Source organism: Colletes gigas, unplaced genomic scaffold (assembly GCF_013123115.1).
Source record: "Colletes gigas isolate AHSC1104 unplaced genomic scaffold, ASM1312311v1 Colletes_gigas_Sc00021, whole genome shotgun sequence".
NCBI lineage: Eukaryota > Metazoa > Arthropoda > Insecta > Hymenoptera > Colletidae > Colletes > Colletes gigas.
Window position 1 is genome coordinate 2,342,526 of NW_025106650.1, and position 24,536 is coordinate 2,367,061.

A 24,536-nucleotide genomic window follows, 5' to 3' on the forward strand; every position below is an offset into this window, starting at 1 on the left:
CACTATTCCGGTCTCCTGGCGTAGAAAATGGAACCGAAAATACTTCTGCGATCGAACGACCGTTGCTTCGAAATTTATTTATTTATTATTATTTAAAATTCGTTGGACGTGGCAGAAAAATACACGATAAATCTGGGGCTTGTTCTGTACGTTTTTAAACTTCTAAAGTAAAAGGAATTGAACATCTCGATATTTAAAACAATGACAACATTTCAAAATTGGAATATAGACGTATTTTTTGTCAAATTTAAAACAAATCTGATCTCAGTATCCCTATTTCCGGCGACAGGGACGTGTCTTGTGAATACTCAGATTAAACCTCAAATCAATGGACCAATTAGAAGTCGAAGTATCGAGTCAGGCTGGACGTATTATAACTTCCACAGTTTTTATTATTTTATATTTGAAAGATTAGTTAAAAAGTGTAGAGTGCTCCAGTTGAAAAAATCGTACAGTTTCCTTGCAAAAACTGTACAAAGGAAGCTTGTTCGACCCATCGAAACCCATCGATTGGATTCCATACTTATAGTTACAAATCTCGTTAATATTATTTGTCTTCAATTTATACAGAGTAAGTCATTTAACTCTTCCACCTTAATTTTTCCTGTAAACTACATATTGTATAAAAAAATGTTTCGAACGAAAGTTCAGTATGTGCAATAATTAATTTCTTGCTGTTTTTCTTTTTTATCAAAATATGAAGGACACCTTGAGTTTCTTAACTATAATGTGCAACATTTAATCATGCTATTCGAAAGTCTATTGAACATAGAGTACAAAATTATTGAGGTGCATGGAATGCTATAACTGCAAAAACACTTACATTGTATGGACAATGATTGTAGTGGACAACATTTTAAGCATTTCTTGCATTAAAAATCAACCAAAAAAATACAAATGTCTGACCCTTTGCTCCTTAGTAATTTTTCATTCTGTATTCGATAGACTTTCGAACGGCATGACTAAATGTTGCACATTATAGTTAAAGAACTCAAGGTGTTCTTTACATTTTGGTAAAAAAGGAAAACAGCAAAAAATAAATTCTCTTTGTACCAAAGAATCTTGGTTCGAAACATTTCTTTATACAACACGTAGTTTACAAGAAAAATTAAAGTGAAAGAGTTGAACGACTCGCTCTGTATAATAGTGTAACGCGAGGGGGTTTCGATAAAAACACGAGCAAAATATCAACGATCGTTTCGACGGTCGTCGATCGCAGCGGTTCTCGAGGAAGTCGTCGATCGTAATGAACCGGAAGTCCTCTCGAAACAGATACCAAGCATGAAGTCGCGCGACCTGGGCTGCAATGCGACGGAATCCGGAGACGTAGCCTGAGAAGAGCGACCCGCGAGATCTAGATTGAGAATGACGCCATTAACGAACCGACATTAACGTCCCAATCCGAGCCGTTACGAGCATCGTCGCAAACGATCCACCCTCCCCCCGGAGGCGTCCTCGGCTAACCGCAGCGTAAACGCCTACGACTATGAAGTCATGAAGTTTCTGCTAGTTGCACTGCTCGGCTGCGTCTGCTCGGCCGATTACGTGTCGAGCTTCAACGACGAGGACGACGAGGCGCCGATCGGCCCGGGCAGAAGGCAGCTGACGAGTTTCGCGAGAACTTTGCAGGACATCGAGTCGTACAACGACGAGCGAGACGATCGCGATGAGAGGATACGTACGCGGTTACGTTCGAGCCAATTCCGGCCGGAGAACCCGGAAACCCATCATCCCATACGGCACGGACGACGCCAGTTTCGATCCATGGACGTGAACACGCGCCCTCAAGTCAACTGGCCCGTGAAGAAGGAAGCCGTTGTCAAGGGCGATCTCGTGCTGGGCGGTCTGATGATGGTGCACGAGAGGCAGGACGCCATCACTTGCGGGCCAGTGATGCCGCAGGGTGGCGTGCAGGCAGTCGAGGCGATGCTCTACACCCTGGATAAGCTGAACGAGGGCGATGGTATCATGCCGGATGTAAAGATCGGCGCCCACATTCTCGACGACTGCGATCAGGACACGTACGGGCTCGAGATGGCGGTGGATTTCATAAAGGGTGAGTAAGGGCGGCCATCGTCGCCCACGACCAAACTGTTGCTCCTTTGGCGCGCTACAAGGCGAACGGCGAACGCCTGGAATTCTAACCGCGAATAATAGTTTATTCGATATCGTGTTTCATGGCCACTTTTAACGGAAAAACTGCCCCCCACTTCGACGCCTTGAATTTTATTTCAAAATTTATTATCGTTAGATCATTGTCCCCGTATTAATTATGCATTTGATAGGATTTTGTAATAGATGTAAATATAGATTGATTACGCCGTCTCATTGATATAAATGGAGCTTCTATATATTTTATTTTTACATATTGGACGAAATATCTGTTATCACTCTGTTAAATCTATTCATGTCTGATTTATTGGAATTTTATTACTTTCTATAGCAACAGCTTTTTTAGAATATATATGTACCTATTACCTTGTTACAGTCATTAAAAATTTATTATCTGCATATATTGGTCAAAATCTTGAAAGAATTTAAGGATACCCTTTCACGTCGGATAAATACGAAATTTTATATAAAATACAGGGTGTTGCGCATTTTTCCATACACACTTCAACAGTGTGTTTTACAAGTAAAAATACGACTAAAGTGTTACATAACAAAAAATTCATAAATGCTTTGTTACGACAAAAATATGAAATGTGATGTAAACGCTGTTGAATATACCCAATGTTTCCATTTCAAAGTGACGCCCGCCTTTGTCGAGGCACTTATACAGGGTGTTCGGCCACCTCTAGCAAAAATTTTAATGAGCGATAGTAGAGGCCAAAATAAGACAAAAATCAAAAATACTAATTTGTTGGTGGAAGCTTCGTTAAAAAGTTATTAACGTTTAAAGTGCCGCTCTTACTAAATTTTTTTCTCGAAAATGCGCAAGATTTCGGGGGTATGTCTATTCACCAAAAATGACTGTAATTGAACCCTACAACCGAAAATAATTTTTCCACAACGATTTGCAATTTTTTAATTTTCTCGAATAATTTCACACCTTCTCTATTTTTTTTCTCGAAAGTGGGCAGGATTTCGTGGGTATGTCTAATGACAAAAACTGATTGTAATTGACCCCCGCAACCGAAAATAATTTTTCCACAACGATTTGCAATTTTTTTTCTCCGTTGAAAAATTTAGGCACCTAATTGGATTTTCAGTAAGGAATTTTTTTCTCGAAAGTGCGTACGATTTCGGAGGTATGTGTAATGATAAAAAATGATTGTAATTGATCCCCGCAACCGAAAATAATTTTTTTTAAACGATTTCAAAAATTTTTTTTCGCCGAAAAATTTCAGCACCTACTCGATTTTTTTTCTCGAAAGTAGATAGGATTTCGGAGGTATGTGTACTCACCAAAAATGATTGTAGTTGACCCCCGCAACCGAAAATAATTTTTCCAGAACGATTTGAAATTTTTGAATTTAATTGTTAATAACTTTTTAACGAAGCTTCCATCAACAAATTAGTATTCTTGATTTTCGTCTTATTTTGGCCTCTACTATCGCTCATTAAAATTTTTGCTAGAGGTGGCCGAACACCCTGTATAAGGCGAGAGTAAAGTAAAATTGGCGCAGCTAAAAATATTTATTCAATTAAAAGATAATTTACACTATCGTCTCGGGGAAACGTTTGTCTTCTGCGTGGAAAATTTAGGAGTCGTTTCTGTAAAACGTGACAAAACAGTCATAATCGTGGCTGATCAAGAATAGCCCCTAGGGCGCAATAAGGAGATGATTACGGAAACGGAGTTTAGCCAAGCTACAGTATCAGAGTTTATCAGTGTTAAACCTGGTGTCTACAAAATTAGTTTCATGTTCCAACCAAAATTAAATTCCCAATGGGTACGAACACGAAGACTTTCGTTAATTCAATTTATTTCTGTCAGAATAGTAAACCCCTACGCGAGGTTTGCTCGCTAAGAACCGAATAAATATTATAGCTTGTTAGACCGACGAGAACGACGTGTACAGCGAGCTTTTTGGCCGAGTATAACAGACTCGAGAAATGCGACATTGCTCGGAACATTTTTAATGGTCGGATTATGTAGTCATACTTTCCTCCTACAATTCTACCGAGCATTATTCTTTCAGCAGCGAGTGAAATTCGTACGACGACAATACAGTATTACTATTACCATCTAATTCTCCCAATTTTGTTTTTAAAAAAAATTTGATATTTTGTAATACGTGCTTTATGATCGATACTAATTTCGATATATTTCAAGTCCAGAACATCGTGGAAATAATAATAACAAAATTTATTTTATGACCATTTAATTAATTTTCTTTGACAGTCTTTTTGAAAAAATTAGAAATTAGACTCAATGTTCCTTTTAATTTCGAATTCTCTGATGCAGTAATGCATACAATCTCTTAATTTTTATAATGCTCGAGATTAAAAATCTCTCTTGAAGAGAATATTATGGAAGACATTTTCCTTATTCCACAATATAATGTTTCTTCCAAGAATTATTCGACACAATTTGAAACATAAGATGCCCAAATATTTATACCGTACCAAATAATAAAACATCTTGATATTGACTTGAATAATATACCGTTAAGTTGGAAGTAAATGGTTTGATTTTTAAACGCATAGGTAAATATAAACACAAGCTAATATTAACATACAAATAATATCTTGCACACATATGCGCGATACGTTACGGTCAATATTTTGTTGCTCTACTTTTAGTAAACCTCTGCGGCGTGAAATCGACAAATAGTATACGTCGATCAACATTAATACGGTTTCATGCTTTTCGAATGATACTGAATAAGCCATTCAAATTGAAAGCTTTTGACATGATGTTGCTTGTTTAACATGGTTCCACGGTGTTCCAGCGAAATTTAAATTCAGTGACCGGAGCCAACCACTTCATAACATTGTAATGTCGTCGTCATGTAAACGTTGCATCACTTTGGATCATTGTTCCTTTGTAATATCCGTAGCGTGTATTATCAGCCGCGTAATACAAAAAGAGCCGAAATGCAGCGTTCGCTTTTAACCGCAGTTTTGAATACAACAATGCGTTTACTTTTCGACTTTGGCCGCCCAACAATGCAGCCAGCTATACTTTTATTGCATTTCGTACATCCAGTTTATACGTCACGAAACAGCAGTATCAGCAATGTTTAGTGCCTTGGACTATCAATCATACGCCTTAATTCCATCTATATTTGGTAAATTTAGAGAATAATTTTTGTTACACAAATTTTCTTGCAGAATTTCTGCGTGTTTCCATGTCAAAATATTCTCTATTTAGTGATGCATTTGAAAACGATGCAGTAATGAACAATGCTTTTTTACACGTTTCGATACCCCATCCAGTATTTCCTTGATTTAACTTGGATAATAGCTTCAGGAAATATTAAAATTTTAACTAAGTTTGAGTAACTGTAAGATAGTCAAGACATTTTAGGAATTTTATAACTTAATATTTATCACAACATCAATGTCATAATTCTAAATGTTGTTAGTGCACACGTTCGTTCAGAGCTTTGGCTAATTTTGCCTCTTTTTTTACTGCAGTTTTTAACAACTTGATGGGTTGTAATAAGTTTCGGGCGGAAGCTCATAATTAGGCGGGGATCAGTATAATACGTGTTAGGGGTTCCAAAAACACTCCATATCGTGGAAACCTTTACGTTTAAGATAATAATTACTTAAGTCCAGTGTATTTTCTCTTCTGTCCAACATCGAATGATTAAACAGGAAATTAACGACCATTCAGTTCTACAACTTTCTTACTAGAAACTGTACAATGAACAATGTCCCTAATTTACAGTTGATGTTAACCAACGGTGGCTTTCATTTAATATTGTTACTTTCTTATTTTAAATTATTTGGAATTTATTAAAGTAAAACTTCCTAAAATTCCACACTGGTTTTCAAGCCCATTTTATTTTTCAAGATGGGTTGTTCCAAGCTCCGAAGCAGACGTACGGAAAAATGTTTTCAGAGAATCCTGTCGTCAAAGCGTGACCGATATTCCCCATGAGCCGCAAACTCGTCGTGCAATTCAGCAAGCGTGTAATCAAGGCGTACCCTTTCCTGCAGTTTAATAGGGCAGGATGCGCGGTGAAGTTGCAACATTAGACAGCAGAGCGATTTTCTTGAATCGTTAGCCCGATTACTTCTCGCCGCGACGCTGACAATGAAGAACGGACGTGAAAGAAGTCGTCAGCCAGAGATTCGCGTCGTTCGCTTTTATTCGCGCATTTATCCCGGGCATTAACGCGGCTACCAATTCGCGAATCTTGTTATCCTCCGAACGCAACGACGGAGGCTTTGAAAAATCTGTGGCTGCATCGAGATGCTTGCAATTATAATTCACACGGAGTGTTAAGCAGTATTTTCTGCAACTGCCGGATTTATTCATTGATATCCAATTTTTACCATTAAATAAAGATTTATTAGAACAAACCTTAAAATAACGATACGGAATTACGCGAGAGACAGCCATAAGATCGCTGGATTTTTAAAACTTTAACTGAAGCGCGGCTCGGCTTACCAGCGTCAAATTTGAAATTTTTCAGGCATCACGTTCTCGTCCAGTTTCTGTCTAAAAGTCGAGAAATAAGAGCACAGAGAATTTTCCTGGCGAATCGTCGACTAAAAATAGTCTTTTATCGATGGTACATGCAATTGCGTGATAATGTCTGTGTCTAATCACGTACAAAGGAAAATTTATACCAGACGTTATTCCGAATGTTCGCAAGCAACATCTGCGGATGTATGAAAATCCGAGTGCTAGCAATCAATCTCAAGACCAATATCAGTTTTCGTGCTACGTGTGGTCTGAAATTATTGGAGACTTTTTTATTGGACCAGTTTCTGTTCCCGTTCACGCTCAACGGTAGAAATCGCACGACATTTTTGGGAAACTAAATCTTCGACGCTGTTACGTGACCTGTCCATTTTAACTGCTGGGAAATATATTAGTAACAATCGTTGATATATTATTCGGTGAATTAGCAAAGGAGGACCAATTTTATTCTTGGCCACGTCTAAAAGTTTAATTTATTGATAATTACGCTGTTAATACTCTCATGACTCTCGCAAACTATATTATATTATAATTTTTTCTTCTCGACAGTTTTTGAAACGTTACAAATTAATGAAAGAAACCAGTATCGAATATTAAGCACTAAAAGGGGTAAAATACTTGTCTCTTGCACGAAACACTTGTGCCTTATTAACATTATATAATTACTTCTTCTGATAAACTGCTACTCTATTGTGCATGTACTGCTAATTAAAAGTCTGATATTAATTTCACTGCTTCAAAGCAGGGGAATAAAGGAACGAAGTTTCAGACGATAATATTTACCAATATCGGGAATCTGCATTTTGCGAAGTTTCGAACGGATCATTATGATCCATCGGACGCTTCCGGTGTTAACGAGCCTCTTCATCGAGAGCTTCGAACACCATTCCCCATGCAAACGCACCTCTGTATCGATAACGATTTATTGCACTTCGTAATATTAGGTGTGCAAATGAATAATCCCATTTTTTCAGCCACATTCAATGTTTATTCTAAAGGAAAGTAAATTGAATTGTTCGATCAAAGTATTCGCCGTTAATTCCTGTAACTTTAAGCCATCTTTGAGACAGCAGATGAATTCCATCTCGGAAAAATTTTACGTTTTTGGACTCGATAAAATCGTCAAGGCTTTTTCGGATCTCATCCAGTGATTGGAAGTGCATATCGGATAAGACGTGTTGCATCGACCGGAACAGGTGATAATCAGATGGAGCAATGTCTGGTGAATACGCCTGGTGTTGCAAGATGTCCCAGCCAAGACTTGTGGCGTCGCCTCCCATGCTCGCCACCAGAGGGCTCGCGTTCTCACAAGCGCTCGACCAACCCCTCGGTTGCTATATATACATTCCTCTAACGACTTCCCAATATCCACTTCATACTGGGGTACCGCAGGGGTCAGTCCTGGGACCCATCTTATTCAATACATTCATCAATGACATCCCCAAAAATCCCAACACCAAACTAGCTCTCTACGCAGACGACACCGTAGTATACTCCTCGTCGTGGAAAATAAACCAAGCTATCAAATACTCTCAAAACCACAAACCCACCAAAACAAAAGCTACTATCTTCACCCTCAAAAGACTCCACAACCCTAACAATCTCACAATAGATAACCACCCCATTAACTGGTCCACTAAAGTTAAATACCTGGGCATATGGTTCGATAATAAGCTAAAATGGCAACACAACTCCAAAGATAGGGCTTGCAAAGGCATCGGAGCATTCCGCACTCTATACCCACTCCTAGCACGAAATAGTCCCCTTCCCACAGAACTAAAAATCCGACTTCACAAAACCTGTATCCGGCCCATCCTCACATACGGCGCTCCAGTATGGTGCACCTTAGCAACATCACATATATCCAGAATCCAAATTGTACAAAACAAATACTTCCGCGTCATCCTAAACAAACCGCGCTATCACACAATCGCTTCGTTGCATGAAGAAGCAAAAATCGAGTATATCCACGAGCATGTCATGAAGCTGGCCGCCGCAGCTCAAGTTACTAACTCCCAGCATCCAAACCCCTTAGTAGCGTCACTAGGGAATTACGACCCCGAAGATATACCATTAAAGATCCGAATACAAACTCCCAGACTAATCATCAGCTAACCGTCCACAGCACCACACTCATCGCATGATGCATGTAAACGAGGCTTTTGAAACTTTTCCCTCGAGCCCTAACCCAAGGAAAACCACAATAACACATCCTCATAAACATTACAGACACTAACAAACATTTCAAGTGCAGGTTATAGGGCGCCAGCCCATGGTACTGCAGAGGAAACAGGAGAAAGAGATAAAAAAAAAAATATTTCCCAATATCCCAGTCGTCTAAGGCAGGGCCTGCTAGAAAGCCTTACTGATGAGTCCACTAGCAGGCCCGGACGAAACGCGCCCCCTCCTTTCCTTTTCTGTCCTCCTACGAATATCACGAGTTCCTACCCTCAGCGAAGCAGCGAAAAGCATACTTTTCAAGGTTATGTTGGACCTATCACTGAACTATCCTTTGTTTTCACTAGCTATATGTCAACACTATATGACCGCAAAAGAGCGGGAAAGTCTATTGACTTTAAACTTGATTTTATAACTGCTTAAGATAATGTGGATTATTCATTTGTACACCTAATATTAACGAAACGATAAACTTCGAATTTGAAATGAAAATTATTCCGGTGTAACGTATTTAAAAAAATCTCTTGTGTTTAACGTATTTAAAGAAATCTCTTGTGATAAAAGAACTAAAATGGAGCCACTTTATTAATTTAAATTCAAGGGTGGAAAAGCTGGAAAGTCGAGTACGTCGGTTTAGGAATCCGGAAGTAAAAACGGCGGGTCCCGTGGCAGAAATTCGAATTCGAGGGTGTCACGGAACAATCGCCTATTCGCCAATTATGCACGCTACACGATTAAAAGCCGTGCTGAATGGATACCGGAAATTCGATTAATGGGCACAAAGGACGGGTCGACAGTGATGCGAAAATTGCTTATACCGGCATAATCGGGCTTGCGTGTCGACGTCGCGCAACATAAATTATTTGCAGACTTTCACGGAGCTTTGCTCGGCCGCCATCGTTTCGCCGCTATTATCGCGAGCGCCGATGAGCTGTAATAACGATGTCAAACTGATCGGCAGGCGACAATGGGTAATTATTTATGGAACTGTCGGAACGGGACATCGATTTATTTGTAACAACGCGCCACGCACGATGGGCCATTTACTTCCCAAAAAATCTGGAAACCGGTAGTTAAATGCGAACCATGATTTAGAGCCCTTCAGGGACAAACATTTTAACCATTTCCATTAAAATTTGGCCCTTCTTTTAACCGGGGGATGGATTTATATCGTTGCGTCGATCAAATTCAATGAAACCTGTCAATTAGGGGTTCCTTAAATACACTGTTAAAAAAACAAATTTCTGGAAAGATGTGATCTGAAAAGGGGTTAATTTGAAGTGCAGAATGTTTATTTTGCACTGAGATAGACGCAAGAATTTTTGCACATCACTGTAAATAGGTACTTCGAATGAAAGAAAAGGCATGGACAATACACAATTTTCCAATCGCCCCCAAAATGGTCAGAATCGACCAGGAATAGGAGATTAGAGATCCCAAGAAGCTTGCAGGAAAAGACGAAGTGAGAGGAATTAAGATAGGGAATGAGATAAGAGGAAAAAGGTAGTGGCTAAAGGGGGATGTTGGAAGGTGTTGGAGTATGTGAATGGGAACCTAGGATCATGATCACAGTGTCACGGAAAGATGTACAAGTGGAGGAAGAGGTGATAGAAATCCTGGAAGCTGGGGGGTTGGGTATTAGGTGAATGAAGGAATTGGGGAAAGGAGAAAAAGGGCTTAGGGTGTTCTAAAAAAGGGGATGCAAGGGGTAGGAGTATGAGGAAGGTAGAAAAGGGAAATAGGATTAGGGTAGGATACAACGAAGCATGAGTAGAGACGGGGTGGTGTAGGTGGGATGAGGGTGCATGGGTGGAAAGCAGAAGGGGGTCACAGGGACGAGGGGTAGAGGTGGTAGTAAATAGGGTGTCGGTGGGGGTGGAGATATGAGAGACAGGGAGGTACGAGAAAGGGGGTGGAAGGAATCAGAGCGAGAGAGATGATTGAGTGAAGGAATGAAAGAGAGGGTGTGGGGAAGGGATGTTAAGAAGTGGGCTAGCCTGTGGAGCAAGTCGTGTGGATAGAGAGTTGGGCGGATAGCGCTAGGACAAAGACGAGCGGCATATAGGTTAAGAACGATTAGGTTAACGACGTTGCAACGCGCTGGCGAGGCACCATGCGAAGTAGTAGTAGCTATTTACCAGAAGGGGATAACCTTACACGGGGTGTATCGTAATATGGAATCCAGTGGGGGACACGAAAACGACGGAAAAAACTCGTACCAACATGTGCCCTATTTGACCTCGTTCTCAAGTTATGGCGACAGAGCAGGGAAACATGGAGATGGAAAGGAAACAAATTTGAAACTGTAACAGTAGTCAAATATAAAATAATTATGCAATGTATGTTTATGGATTGGAAAAGCAAATATTTTTGGAAGTTGTGAAGTTACGAGGACGAACGAGGAAAGGGTGAAATATTGAAGACGAATGTTAAGTCTAGAAGTATTTACACCGAACAACGTTAGAGGCAAGTAAAAAGCAAAAAATCGAAATAAGGTCAGGAAATGGGACACTGAAATATGGAAGAGATATTTAGAAGAAAAGCGGATAATGTGGTTGAAAAGAAAAAACAATGATAGAGGGGATTATTTGCAAAAATCGTTTCAGTTTACAAAATTTGAAATATTTAAATAGTTAGGAGCTTTACAATATTCTTCAACCATTTTTAATGTAAGTAATAATTATATATACGAAGCAATATTCCCAGGAATATATAAATTAAAAATTTAATTGCATAGCTATCTCTATCATGAGGTTTACTAGAACTTATATTTTATTCTCACAAATATTATACAGGATGTTCGGCCATCCCTGGAAAAAATTTTAATGGGACATTTTAAAGGACAAAATGAGACGAAAATCAAAAATATCAATTTCTTGACTGAAGCTTCGTTAAAAAATTGTTAAAAAATTTCAAATCATTTTGAAAAAATTATTTTTGTTTGCAGGGGTCAATTACAATTATTTTTGGTGAATACACATACCCCCGAATTTCTAGCCACTTTCGAGAAAAAAATTCCTTATCGAAAATATAATATCTGACCAGAAATGGTTCCCCAAAATTTCATGTGAATCTTTGAAAGATCATAACTTCTGAACCGATTGGAGGATTTTAATGTTTCAAACGGCAAACAACGCGTATTTTGGTGAAGAATATGTAGAAATTCTAACAATATTTAAAAAGTTATTCCTTGACACCGTAAAGTTAGAAAAACCCCATAAAAATGCTCCAATATTCAAACATCCATAACTCCTACAATAGTGAATATATTTCAATGAAACTTTTTTCTGCCGTAGAGCCCATGGGTATCTACAAAAAAGTATTAGACAACTTTTCTGTAGAGCGTCAAACAAAATTATTAAAAATCTAGAACGAATTTTGAAGAAAAATCGACAGGGCTAAAAATTTTCAGTGAAAAAAATTTTCAAATCATTCTAGAAAAATTATTTGCGGTTCCGGGGATCAATTATAATCATTTTTGGTGAACAGACATACCCCCGAAATCCTAACTACTTTCGAAAAAAAATTCCTTACCGAAAATCTAATGTCTGACCGTACATGACATTTTTCCCTGAAATTTAAAAAATTCTTTCAAGTCATTTTGAAAAAATTATTTTCGGTTCCGGGGGTCAATTACAATCATTTTTGGTGAATAGACATACCCCCGAAATCCTGCACATTTTCGAAAAAAAAATTCAATACGGGAGGAACTCTAAACGTTAATAACTTTTGAACGAAACCTCCATCAACAAATTGGTATTCTCGATTTTCATCCTATTTTGGCCTCTAGAATCTCCCATTACAATTTTTCCCAGAGGTGGCCGAACACCCTGTATAGTAGGAAAATAAAAAAAATTCAAGAATTAGTCATAATTATCTATGGACCAATTTTGCTTTAGGTTTTCATCATTAACAGTTTTATCTGTAAATGTAATAAATTAATTTACCTAACAAGGAACCAAATTGGTGACTGATTGTTTTCATTAACATAGTCCACCGGCATCTCGCGAAAAGTCGATTTATACGAGATAAATATATTCACAAGTATTCATACCGTGATTGCGAAAAAATTTTTATAACATGACGGTCGACAATTGTCGAAAATTGCCGTCGAAGTCCCTCTTTCACCGATCGTCAATGGGCCATTATTGCGAATTTTAATCGGGCGCCATCCGTGAGAATTGCATTCGATGCAGAGAAATTGTTCGACGGTCGTTGAACGAAATACAGGAGAACTTAGTGAATTTTTTCGGCTATTGGGAAACGCGAGGAAGCGTTCAGTTATCGCGCGTAGAATTTTAATGGCTGCGGTGGGCGGCGATTAATCGTTATCTATCGAGCTTTCAAAGACGCCACGCGGTACTTAAAGTCTTTCATACGGTTCTTTCCTCCCGGATACGAAATAAATTATGAAAAGTACTACTTTCGCGAACGACAAAATTATTTATGGAAAGATGAACATTGTTCCTACGGTTTCGTCTTTATTTTTATCAATCTGTTGGATCGAAAATTCTGTTACTATTTGCGGAGCCTCGGGTGAGAAATCGAGCCGTGTGGCTAAAATAATAATAAAATTTACTCGTCTGGTAGAAGGAAAAGTATGAGATAAGATATCGGAGAACAGCGAGGTAGAACGAAATATTTTTCTCCTAGTTACGTTTAACCACAATTGTTGCCGACAGCTTTCCTAGCTGTCAATATTTAACATCCATAAGAATCCTTCGATTCCTTCGAATCTAATAAAGATCATAGCAATAGAGATGATTTCTAAGATTATTTGCTCCGCGTCAATCACTGAAAAAGGTTAAAGTTTAATAATTGATTCCGATCTCACACTGCAGTTAAATCAAATGGAACTGTCCTCAATTTTTTACGTGAAAATTCGTACACCAAATCTATCACAAATCATTCAATAATTTTGTATAATAATAAGTATATGATCAGTAGCTAAAATAAATACTAAAAATGGACAGTTGAAAATGTGATCAGTGATTTCCTACTTTAGGACTAAAGTGAGTGGACACACACGTTATATGCTTAAAAATTAATTAAAATTTCGTCTATGATGTGTCCAAAGTTTTCGATTCAATTTTCAATTATTCTTAAATGACATAAAATTCTATTCTGGCGAATAAAGTTGAAATTACCAATTTGGAATTCTTTAGAAAGTATAATTTATTTTTTCTGGCTTCGGTAACACAAGTCTCGTTAGTATTTTCATAGAATTAGTGCATTTGATGTGAGTTTCCCAACAGCAGAAGAATTATTTATGTTGCCTTTAGCTGTGAATTTTTATTCAAATATCTCCACGAAAAAAGAGAATTTATGAAGAAATTGCGCAACCTGCCAGGACGTAGATCTACTCAAATATTCAACATCCGCAGTATAGTAATTTGGCCAGCACGCCAAGACCAACGTTACGATCAGAATATTCATATGACGTGCTATGTTTATTTTTACAGTATACAAGGCAAAGAACCATAACTTCATTACCGAAGTACATCAAAGATTTTCACCTTTCTCCAAATAGAAAACTTCGTCATTGGTCGTGTTTGCTCGATTCTATTTTTAAAAACTAACACAAACACTATTCTGAATACAATCTTACTCATACACTTACTTATTACGTATCAAAATTAAACAGATTAGAATCTTTTCTTCTTTTCGTAATATCGACTTATGTAAATAGAATATTTTCTTTTCGCAAAAAGAAACTCTTAATTGGACTTCACAATTAATTTTTCAAGAGATCAGCGACAGTTCCTGTTTTACAAATATTTCTATCGATATTACACGACGAAGATATCTTGCAAAATAAATTAGGATTCTAAGAAAACTATCAATCAGTCTTATTGTCTGCTGGTCCTGTACTTAAGTACAGTCGACGGGGAAGCAAAAAATCTTAATAGAAATCTGTGTTAAGACAAAGTGCACGGTAACAGGGAAAGAGCTTAACGAACACTTTGTCCGTTCAGTTTTCCGCTATCATTGGATTTCGAGGCATAAATATCGCCTGTAATGGGAGTGTCTGTTACCGAAGTGAAACGCTTCCGAAGAAAAACTATAAGCTTCCCTCGAACTTTGATATTGATATAAGTAGGATCGAAGAGCTCGAGCTCTCGAGAATCTCATGAAAACGTTTCAATTATAGAAGTATCTCCCGTCGTTTTAATATCTGTTCACGGCAAACAATTTCACATAATCTTCCGATCAATACCGACAGTAAGAAGTACCACCCATCTAAACACATTATCGTCCACGTCGATTCTCGAAAGAATTTCTTCGCTGAAACCTATTCAATAATCACTCCTGGCAGTCGAGTTTTTAGACACTATTTGCATTGCGATCAATCCCCGTGAAACACGATTTTATTCTAGAATTTGAATAAGTTGTATTAAAATTTATACGCATCAGTCGCTTCCCGGGTCTTTTTAAACTTACTTTAAAATTTTTCCACCTACTAATTTATGAAGATGTTAATGGAGTTCTTATTTGAAATCAATTTCCATTAGTTGTCCCAAGATAAGAAGCAAGAAGAAACTTGAAACTTGAAGCGTAAAAGGAAGAGACGAGAGGGTAAATTAAATCGAAAAATGTGAAACTAAGAAGAGTGTTACGATGCGAAATAACAATTAGGATTTATTCTGTGTTGCAGCGTAACAGAGTAAAGAGTAACAGTGTAGAGTCAGACCTTTTATACAATCAAGTTTTGCCTATAATCAAGTGCCATTAAGACGGCTATTTAATTATTAAATTCATTCAAATCTGCATGACCCTCCAAATCCAGGTGTTCTATGACTTTAGTACCTGCAATAACATCGAAAACCGGTGCTAGATGTTTGTTTAGCGTATAATACAAACTTCGATATTGTAAAGCTATTTCGTTAGTGCCCTTAAAGGCAATGGGGTCCTAAAGCCATTTCGCTAGTGCCCTTAAGGCAATGTGGCCCTAATTAACGACACTAATGAAGTATATGACCGCGCGGCCTGACATCACCATTGGGTCAAGGTTTTCCGCCTACCTGAGACGTGCCGACCACCATCTTGGATGCAAAAATAAAAGGGAAATTTTCTGATTGGCTGGCGGCTAACACTTCAAATTACATTTAAACCGCCGCATTTTGTAATTTTAAGCAGACGTAAGACGTACAGCAGACGTACGACAGACGTAATTTGGACGTATTTGGAACTTTGGCAGCACACACTGTGCAACGCATCATTCGAACTTTGGCAGCACACAACGTGCAACGCTGGTCCTTCGAGTAAAGTCGACACTTGACATGCAAGCTCACCAAAGGCTTGAAAATCTCACGATCACCACAAGCCCCAACAATGTTTTATGGTTAGTCAGGTATCGCAGGACACATCTGGGCACCAAGCGCGGACCTGGGCCCCAAACGAGGGAAAATTATTAAAAATAACCGTTGCATGCCGCCTCTCACCGATCAACTTCGCCTCCAAACTGATTGGCCAGTATATTGGCGATTTTTTACCAATCTAAGACCAATGCTGCCTCCCATGGCCTTGGGTACGCTCATGGCGAGGTTAGCCTTGGCCCAAGAGACCAGATCAAAATTGACTCTTAAACGCCACTCATCAATTGTACATTTCAGCTATCTGACGTAGAATAAATTGTTATTGGTTGTTACAAGATTCCACTGATTGTGATTCAAGTATTTACCATCCGTATCCCAAAAATATTCACTCGTCATTAACGTTGACGCGTAAAGTTGAGCACATCAGAAAGTATCTTTCAACAAATTTAAATTACTTTGCTCAACCCCTCAACAGAGAGTATTGTTGGAAATTGGAACTTCACAGATTAAAGAAGGGGAATGGCAGAAACGACAGATATCGTATTCCGTAGCAATATACGGTTCTTGACACGGAACGCAACGATCTTATAAAATATTCACCGCATTCCTCCCGCTATCGTTATTTTAAATCGTGCGGGAGTATCTCCTGGCGCAGCTTTGAATCTAAAAGATTCAACGGCAGAGGGAAACGTTTACGTACATCAGGAACCCTTGGAGACAAATAATCTGGTTGAGGTAAAAATAGAAACTCCGGTAAAAGTCGCTCAAACGCGGGACGGAAAAGATTTCGTTGCTCATTATTCCATTCTCTCGTCGAATATGAAATCTTACCTTGTCCGGGAAATATATTCTGTTCCGGAGGCTGCCGTGAATTTTCCTCGTCGCGTAAACGTTGCTGGAACATAATTATCGTAACCGTATCGTTTCGCGGGAGGCCATGTTTTTATTTCAAAAGGCGGTTGTGTTCGTCTCTTTTTACTCGATTTGGGCACAAATTAGGTTCGAGCGAAGCTGGTGCAGCGTGTGTTGCAATAACACGTTGCCTCTGAACAGTGGAGAATAAAAAATTACTCTTGTGAGCCTACGAGCAATGTGAAAATTAACAATTATATTCTCTGGTGGCTTTTAAAAATTCTTCGAAACAATCATGTCGTACAACGTTTACAAAGAACAAAGTATACAGAATTAAATTGAAAGTTACGCCACCGTGAAATATTTAATTCCTGGAAAACACTTGGACCCTGCAGCCATTAAGAAAGCAGAAGTCGGATCAGGAAAGAGAAATAGAAACGTGACACTGCGTTTCCTCCGTGCACCGGTAGCGGAAGATTAACTGCAGATAGACTCCTTAACAGGATTCAAAGGGAATACGAGTACAGGCGAGGGTTGTCGTAGACAATGCTCTTGTGTCCAATGACAAGGGCAACAACGTTGAAGTTATGGCACCTTCTACGACCGAAGCAAACTTTCAACGGGTCCATTGTCCCGGAGAAACCATTGCCAACTGTACGGAGGCTTCTACCTGGACGAATGCTCCGAGATACTCAACAATATCTTACATGTCATAAAACTACATTTCAAAACTTTGTCAACGGTACATGTTCAGCTGTGCATAACAATAATTTAAACTTGCACGACTCTCGCAGTAGCGGAAATAACATTTCCAAATGATATTCCATAAAACTAAAGTGTATTAAATGTTTCTCTCTCAAATTAAAAACATAGCAGAGAGGAAATACAAAAGTATTTTCAATTTGGATCCATGAACAGAGTTACATCGACATCATGCTAGTAAATAATCTAATAAAAAACTTTTTATCGTTAAACAAAAATTGAATATTGACTGTCTGGCTCCTAACAGAATATTCCACTTGGCCACCATGAAAACGTAATTGCTCTCAATTTACGGTGCTCCTTTCGATTCTTCCAAATAAATAAAACGTTCTCAGGACACTCTGCTTCGAAGACGATCGTCTAACGTTCATTGTAAATTGTGAGCGTCCAACGCGGATTAAACCACCCTTAACGATCGATTTTAGCCACGAATTTCCACAGAAGCCCACGCTCGCGTAATTAGAATGCGTTTCCCGCGTTCCATTAGATCTTCTCGAGATAAGCTTCTCGTTTTACAAGCGTCCAAGATAAGAAAAGTCGGAGACAATGAAATATTATGGAACGGAGAAAGTATACTGCGAATTTATAACTGTCAGCGCAGGCTAATGTTGACCACTTATCGATGGCTGCTGGTAATTGCTCCCTCGAAGAATAATTCCAGTTCTTTCGCCCTATCGGGTCGATGTAATCGCCTTGCTATTTATGGTAGTCGGTATCTCGAATACTTCGACCCCAGTTACTTTTCCTTATTGGCGAGAACGCGTGCACGCGGATACGTAATCGGATGCGAGGCTGTGAAACTTCCGGCGACAGTTTCGCGCTCGGAGATCCCCGCCAATGTCAGCACAGATGAATCGCGATCGTCCGCGAATTACTGCGAGCTTTTCAGTTTCATAGTGGATCCAGTACCCGTACAATGCTTTCGAGCACTCAATATTGTCGACAATATTCCTCGATGGCGATTCGTTCTTCTTTACTTTCCTTCAAGTGCTGTTGGATACAACCGAGAGGAACCATCGCCATTGTAGACGAAATTGTTTTTCCGTAACCAATGCAATGTAGCATGATGGATAGAATTTCAGAGAATCGATACCTTTTCATCCTATTTACAGTTTGTATTAGACCGAGCTGAGTTTCGTAGTTTACAGCTTAAACCAATATTTCAAACATATCGTTTTACATCCCTTTCTCCACTTTTTTCAATAAATATTCTTTTGTGTACCGATACAGTACAGCAAATACAATTGTTCGTAAGCTGTATGCATGATACGTGTGGAGTCGTAGAACAATCAGAAATGGAATATAATTCTTCGTGTGAATGAAACAGGAAATATAAAATAAAATATTTCCTTGCGAAGGTCTGTCGGATTTGCTTAATTAATCGTACAGTTCTGTGTTCGACAATGTGGCAGTATTTTTTGGATAATAGAATTAACCTTAGAAGTTGACTGTTTCATCTTTATTTGCAAAACCATTTTAATCAAACGCACAGTCTGCACTGAAATACGTTATATCGAGACACGCGAATCAATTTCGAGAATTTGTTGAATACGCGGCGTGTAAAATTGAATACCTCGATACAGCGGATTTCAATATAGAGCGTGTTTGATTAAAATGGTATTGTAAATAAAGATAAGACAATTAATTCCATTAGAGTAATCATTAAAAATTCTGTCACGTTGCTATGTATAGAACGATGATAAATACTTAATCGTCTATTAGTCCCATTGATTGGACAAGGATTGCTTCCTCCAATAAAGAACTTTAGAAGACAGCAAAAATACCCTTTTAAAAAGCTATTGAAATTTTTCTAGAATTATAACCAAGTTCTGTCACGTTGCTATGTATAGAACGATGATAAATACTTAATCGTCTATTAGCCCCATTGATTGAAAAAGGATTGCTTCCTCCAATAAAGAACTTTAGAAGACAGCAAAAATACACTTTTAAAAAGCTATTAAATTTTTTCTAGAATTATAACCAAGTTCTGTCACGTTGCTATGTATAGAACGATGATAAATACTTAATCGTCTATTAGTCCCATTGATTGGACAAGGATTGCTTCCTCCAATAAAGAACTTTAGAAGACAGCAAAAATACCCTTTTAAAAAGCTATTAAATTTTTTCTAGAATTATAACCAAGTTCTGTCACGTTGCTATGTATAGAACGATGATAAATACTTAATCGTCTATTAGCCCCATTGATTGAAAAAGGATTGCTTCCTCCAATAAAGAACTTTAGAAGACAGCAAAAATACACTTTTAAAAAGCTATTAAATTTTTTCTAGAATTATAACCAAGTTCTGTCACGTTGCTATGTATAGAACGATGATAAATACTTAATCGTCTATTAGTCCCATTGATTGGACAAGGATTGCTTCCTCCAATAAAGAACTTTAGAAGACAGCAAAAATACCCTTTTAAAAAGCTATTGAATTTTTTCTAGAATTATGACCAAGTGCTATAAACGATGCAATTTAAATGAGAATTCTATAAAGCAGGATTTTAAATCGAGTAAGCGGAGATACAGAAATAGAAAAGCTTTTCCACCATCATACGCCATTATTTGTACCCAGAGAAACCTTATCTCCGATAATAAAATAATAGAATCGTATTTCTCACAACATTCTAAATTTTTCCTTGCGCATCCACAACAAGCAACAATGCTTGTGAATATTTTAAAGGAAGTTTATGTGTACGGAGCAAACGATTCCCTCGTTTCCATCGACCATGGCTTGCGGCCAGAATGGCGTAATAGATCCACATACAGAGATTATAACGCTAATGGAAATTATATTACCATGTATTATACGTCAATACCTGAAGAAATTAATGAATCACGTTTTCAGTTCCTACGTTCCATTACGCTCCGCAGCTTTGTATATTTTACTCGGGGCACTTTCCAAACTGGGAATCCGTATAATGGAGCCCGATTCCAGCTTTCGTTTCGTGTATTCCATTCAATTCTATACTTTCCCGAGCACAATGGACGATCGCAAATTCGAGATACGCAAAGTCCAGAATGGAAGATTTCCCATTATTCCTTTTCTCGCCTGTTTTAAAGCTCCTCGTCCCGAGCATCTCGTACAAGCGAGAATTCACCGTTCGTTGTTCGACTCGAGATGGCGAACGAGATAGCCTTATTCCTCGCGACGCTGAAGGCGCGACTATTATACGTTCTCGATAGGTAATACAAAGTCAACCGTTCTGAACGACGTAAAAAGAACTGCATTCCGGGTCACAGGTTGGCTGGAAATCGCGCGAAAAGCACTTTTATTAGCCGTTTCAGCGGCGCCCGCAGTCGTGAAAATTATTGACAGGAATAATTGAAGGGCCCACTCGACGCGAGCATTTTTAAACACGATTCACGGGCATGGCACTTTGTCGATCCTCGTTGTAAATTGGAATTTCCAACGACGGGGCTCTGCTGCGTACCGCCATCGCGGGGAATCGAATCCGGCCGTTTTATGCGTCCGCGAATATTCTGCGAACCGATAAACCACCGAATTCGCCGAAATCCGTAATTCGTGAAATAAATGCCGTGAAATACAAACTTTCGTCCGGCGATAACGCGAGCATACACTTTTCTGGGTTTATCAGAATAATATGGACAGATTTGTCTTCCATATTAAATAAAAAAAATTTTAAAGACATGGACTACCCAAGTTTATTACTTTATCCATAATTTAATTCGATTTTTTTCAAATAAATTTTCAAATAATTGATTGCGATTCAAATAAACGTTCCCCTATAGATCGAATCTAAAATGCAAAAGAAAGAATATCTACTTCTAAATACAGCGACTTAATATACATTATAATTTCGGTAATGAATTTTTTTCTCGAAAGTGCGCAGGATTTCTGGGGTATATCTATTCACTAAAAATGATTGTAATTGAGCCCCGCAACCGAAAATAATTTTTTCAAAATGACTTGACAAAATTTTTGAAATTTCAGGGAAAAATATCACGTATGGTCAGACATTAGATTTTCGGTAAGGAATTTTTTTTCTCGAAAATGGTTACGATTTCGGGTATATGTCTATTCACCAAAAATGTTTGCAATTGACCCCCGCAACCGAAAATAATTTTTCTAGAACTTGGATTTGAAATTTTTTTTTCGCCGAAAAATTTCAGCACTTACCCCCTGTCGTAAGGGAGATGGGGATGGAAGGAGTGTGGTACTGAGGAAACGAGTTCCCACAGCACCAGAGAAGAGGTATAGGCTTGAAAGAAAATTTTTTTTTCATTATGGTACTTTGCTTATGCTACATAGATCGGAAAGTAAAAATGTCTGGGCAGTCGAGATTGCAAATCGTTCAAATTCTTCACCAAAATAGGCTTTGTTACTATGATGAAACATTAAAATCCTTTCATCCATTCAATAGTTATGATTATTTGAATATTTTCATAAAATTTCTGCGACCAATTTCTGGCCAGTTTGATGAAGCTCTATGAGGAATACAAAATTGATCAATTACCGAAATGGATGGCTTATTTATGTTCAGCACATCCTCGAAGTATTAGCATCGAAGGGCTACCATGGACACCACCGAAAATGAAATCGATTGGACTTTAGTCCGGTGACCAAGTAGGCCATGCAACTGGTCCACGATGTCCCATTCATCTTCCAGGAAGGTCAAGGTATTCTCTAACCGACAAACGTTGGGGCTTCGTCGTGCATAAACCACACGTCTACCCTCATTGCCAAAAAAAGTATTTCTAACAAGAGAAAGAATTTCCGTCAGCGAAAAGCTCGTGATAAAATATTCCTGACTGTGCAAGGAGTAATTAGGGGGTGAATTCGATAGGATTCATACTATAGAAGTGCACCTAAGTTCGACACTGACACGATTATTATCGTAATCCCTGACAAAACCACAACATATAATATCCTTCAACATCAGCTGTTAATGAAGCTCAGATTTCCCATTTCTGCAATATTTATTATGTGGATAGAGTTTCAGATTACTCTTACAATTTATATGAATTATTTACTTAAACGAATTTACTCGCATCTGGAGACTAAATGTACTCGATATAATATTTATTTGTGATAATTTGACTGTAAATGGGACTTCAATATCGAGGCTAATAACAATTTTAACGTGCTATTGACGTAGAACGTGTCGATTATTGGATCCACGAGAAGCTTGCGGTTTACAATATTCCACGGTTGCGGAGTGGAACGCACGTGGAATACGGCCGCGAAAGTTTCACGACGTAAAATGAAAACGCCAGGCCGAGCCAGCGGGGCGGTAAAATTCAGGCGTGGCGTTTTCATGATTCCGGTCACACGGGACCACCCCTTGGAGAAAGGGGGGCTCGAGGAAAGCGAGCAGGCTGTTATCTTGCCTTTTAAAACGGACGAAAGAAAGGAGAATCGAGACGTTCCTCGGAGATTTCGTTCACGACGTATAACACGGCGAAAAGGGTCGAGTGCTCCCTGCGTGGAAACGTATTCCACGCTCGAGCCATTATCACGTGACCGTCTGAATAGATCCCACGTGTCTGAGAGCGTCGTTTCGATAGCGACACCGGCCTGTCGCCGAAACCGCTGTAAAATATTTAATAAGAATCGTCCGTGACGCTTGCGGAGAACGATGGTCGGAGGAAGTCGAAAATTTGTTGCGCTCGAATCGGGAAAAATCAAATAAACAAACGTTCTCCACGAAAAAGAAGAAATTAATGCGACTCAATATTGTCAACAAATTTAAGAGAAAAGAGTTCGAGTGGATAGTAAATTATTTCGATCGATATATTATTTCTAAATACGACATGCGGCGATTATGGACGCTATGGAGATTTTAATATCTGCAAAACTGCCGAGCAAAGGAACTTGTTTTAACAAACGTTCCAGAAGGAAAAACTCCCTTTGTAATAACGATCAGAACTTCTTTGTAAGCGAAGATGATCTCGAGTGACAAAGACTGCACCTACTTTTTTTTCGAAAGAAATAATATACTTTCTTCTTTATGACGTCATAAAGACAGATCAGACGAATAGGAGCCCGACCTCCTACGGGTCTAATACCGTGAAACTCTACCACTCCGTAAAGAGGAAGTATTATATTACTCAAATTGGGCTGCAAAATATGGCCCTCTGTTCCGAGAAATCCTTCTAAAAAACTGGAGCTGACAGTATCGTTGATAGAAAGCTATTATTTCGCTCGAATTGTACAGAAAACTGATGTAAACCACGTATCTAACTTGAAAAGTAGAATCTGAAAGTCCCAAAACGGTTGAAAGAAAATTACAGAGAATACGACGAACCAGTGCCTCTGGTGGAAGATATTTCATACAAAAGGGGAAATGCACGGAAACGTCGACGTAATATGCCCCAGAGAATAGTAAAAAGGAACGGAATTATTACTACGAAACCCGCGTACCGATCGAAGAAGCTTCGCCAAGATCCGTCGCGCATAATTCGATCTCTAAGGTCACTCGTTTAACTGTGTCCGCAAGCTGAAATTTCCGTTCCACGGACTCTGGTCGTCGAGGGGTTAATTATTGACCCGGCGGACATAGTTGGATGACGATTCGCGCTGAGATTCGCTTGGTAGATCAAAGGAAGACGCCTCGGCTTGGAAAGCGCAGGGTAACACGGATTGCGAGAAAGATCCGACCCGGTTGCCCTCGCAATTCGCAGGGGCGCTTTCTTCGCGAGGCAACGACGTCCGGAGATCCTTTACGGAGATACGTGGCACCGGAAACGGTTCTCGAAAGTCACCCCAGGGCGTCGAACGACGCTTCAAAACGATACCGACGGGAGCTATCGTCCCATTTTATCAATCCCGGGACCCTCGAGGCTCGCCGAAGACGAACGA

The 24,536-nt window shown here is 38.9% G+C and overlaps 1 protein-coding gene across 1 annotated transcript in view; it reads left to right on the forward strand.

The window, feature by feature from the left end:
• The first annotated feature begins 10,302 nt into the window (after positions 1–10,302).
• Positions 10,303–24,536, forward strand: part of LOC122401081 (histone-lysine N-methyltransferase SETMAR-like) — a 98,393-nt gene continuing 84,159 nt past the window's right edge. The window contains exon 1 of the mRNA XM_043403019.1: positions 10,303–10,424. Within this exon, the coding sequence (XP_043258954.1) occupies positions 10,303–10,424 (122 nt within the window). The remainder of the gene's footprint in view (positions 10,425–24,536) is intronic.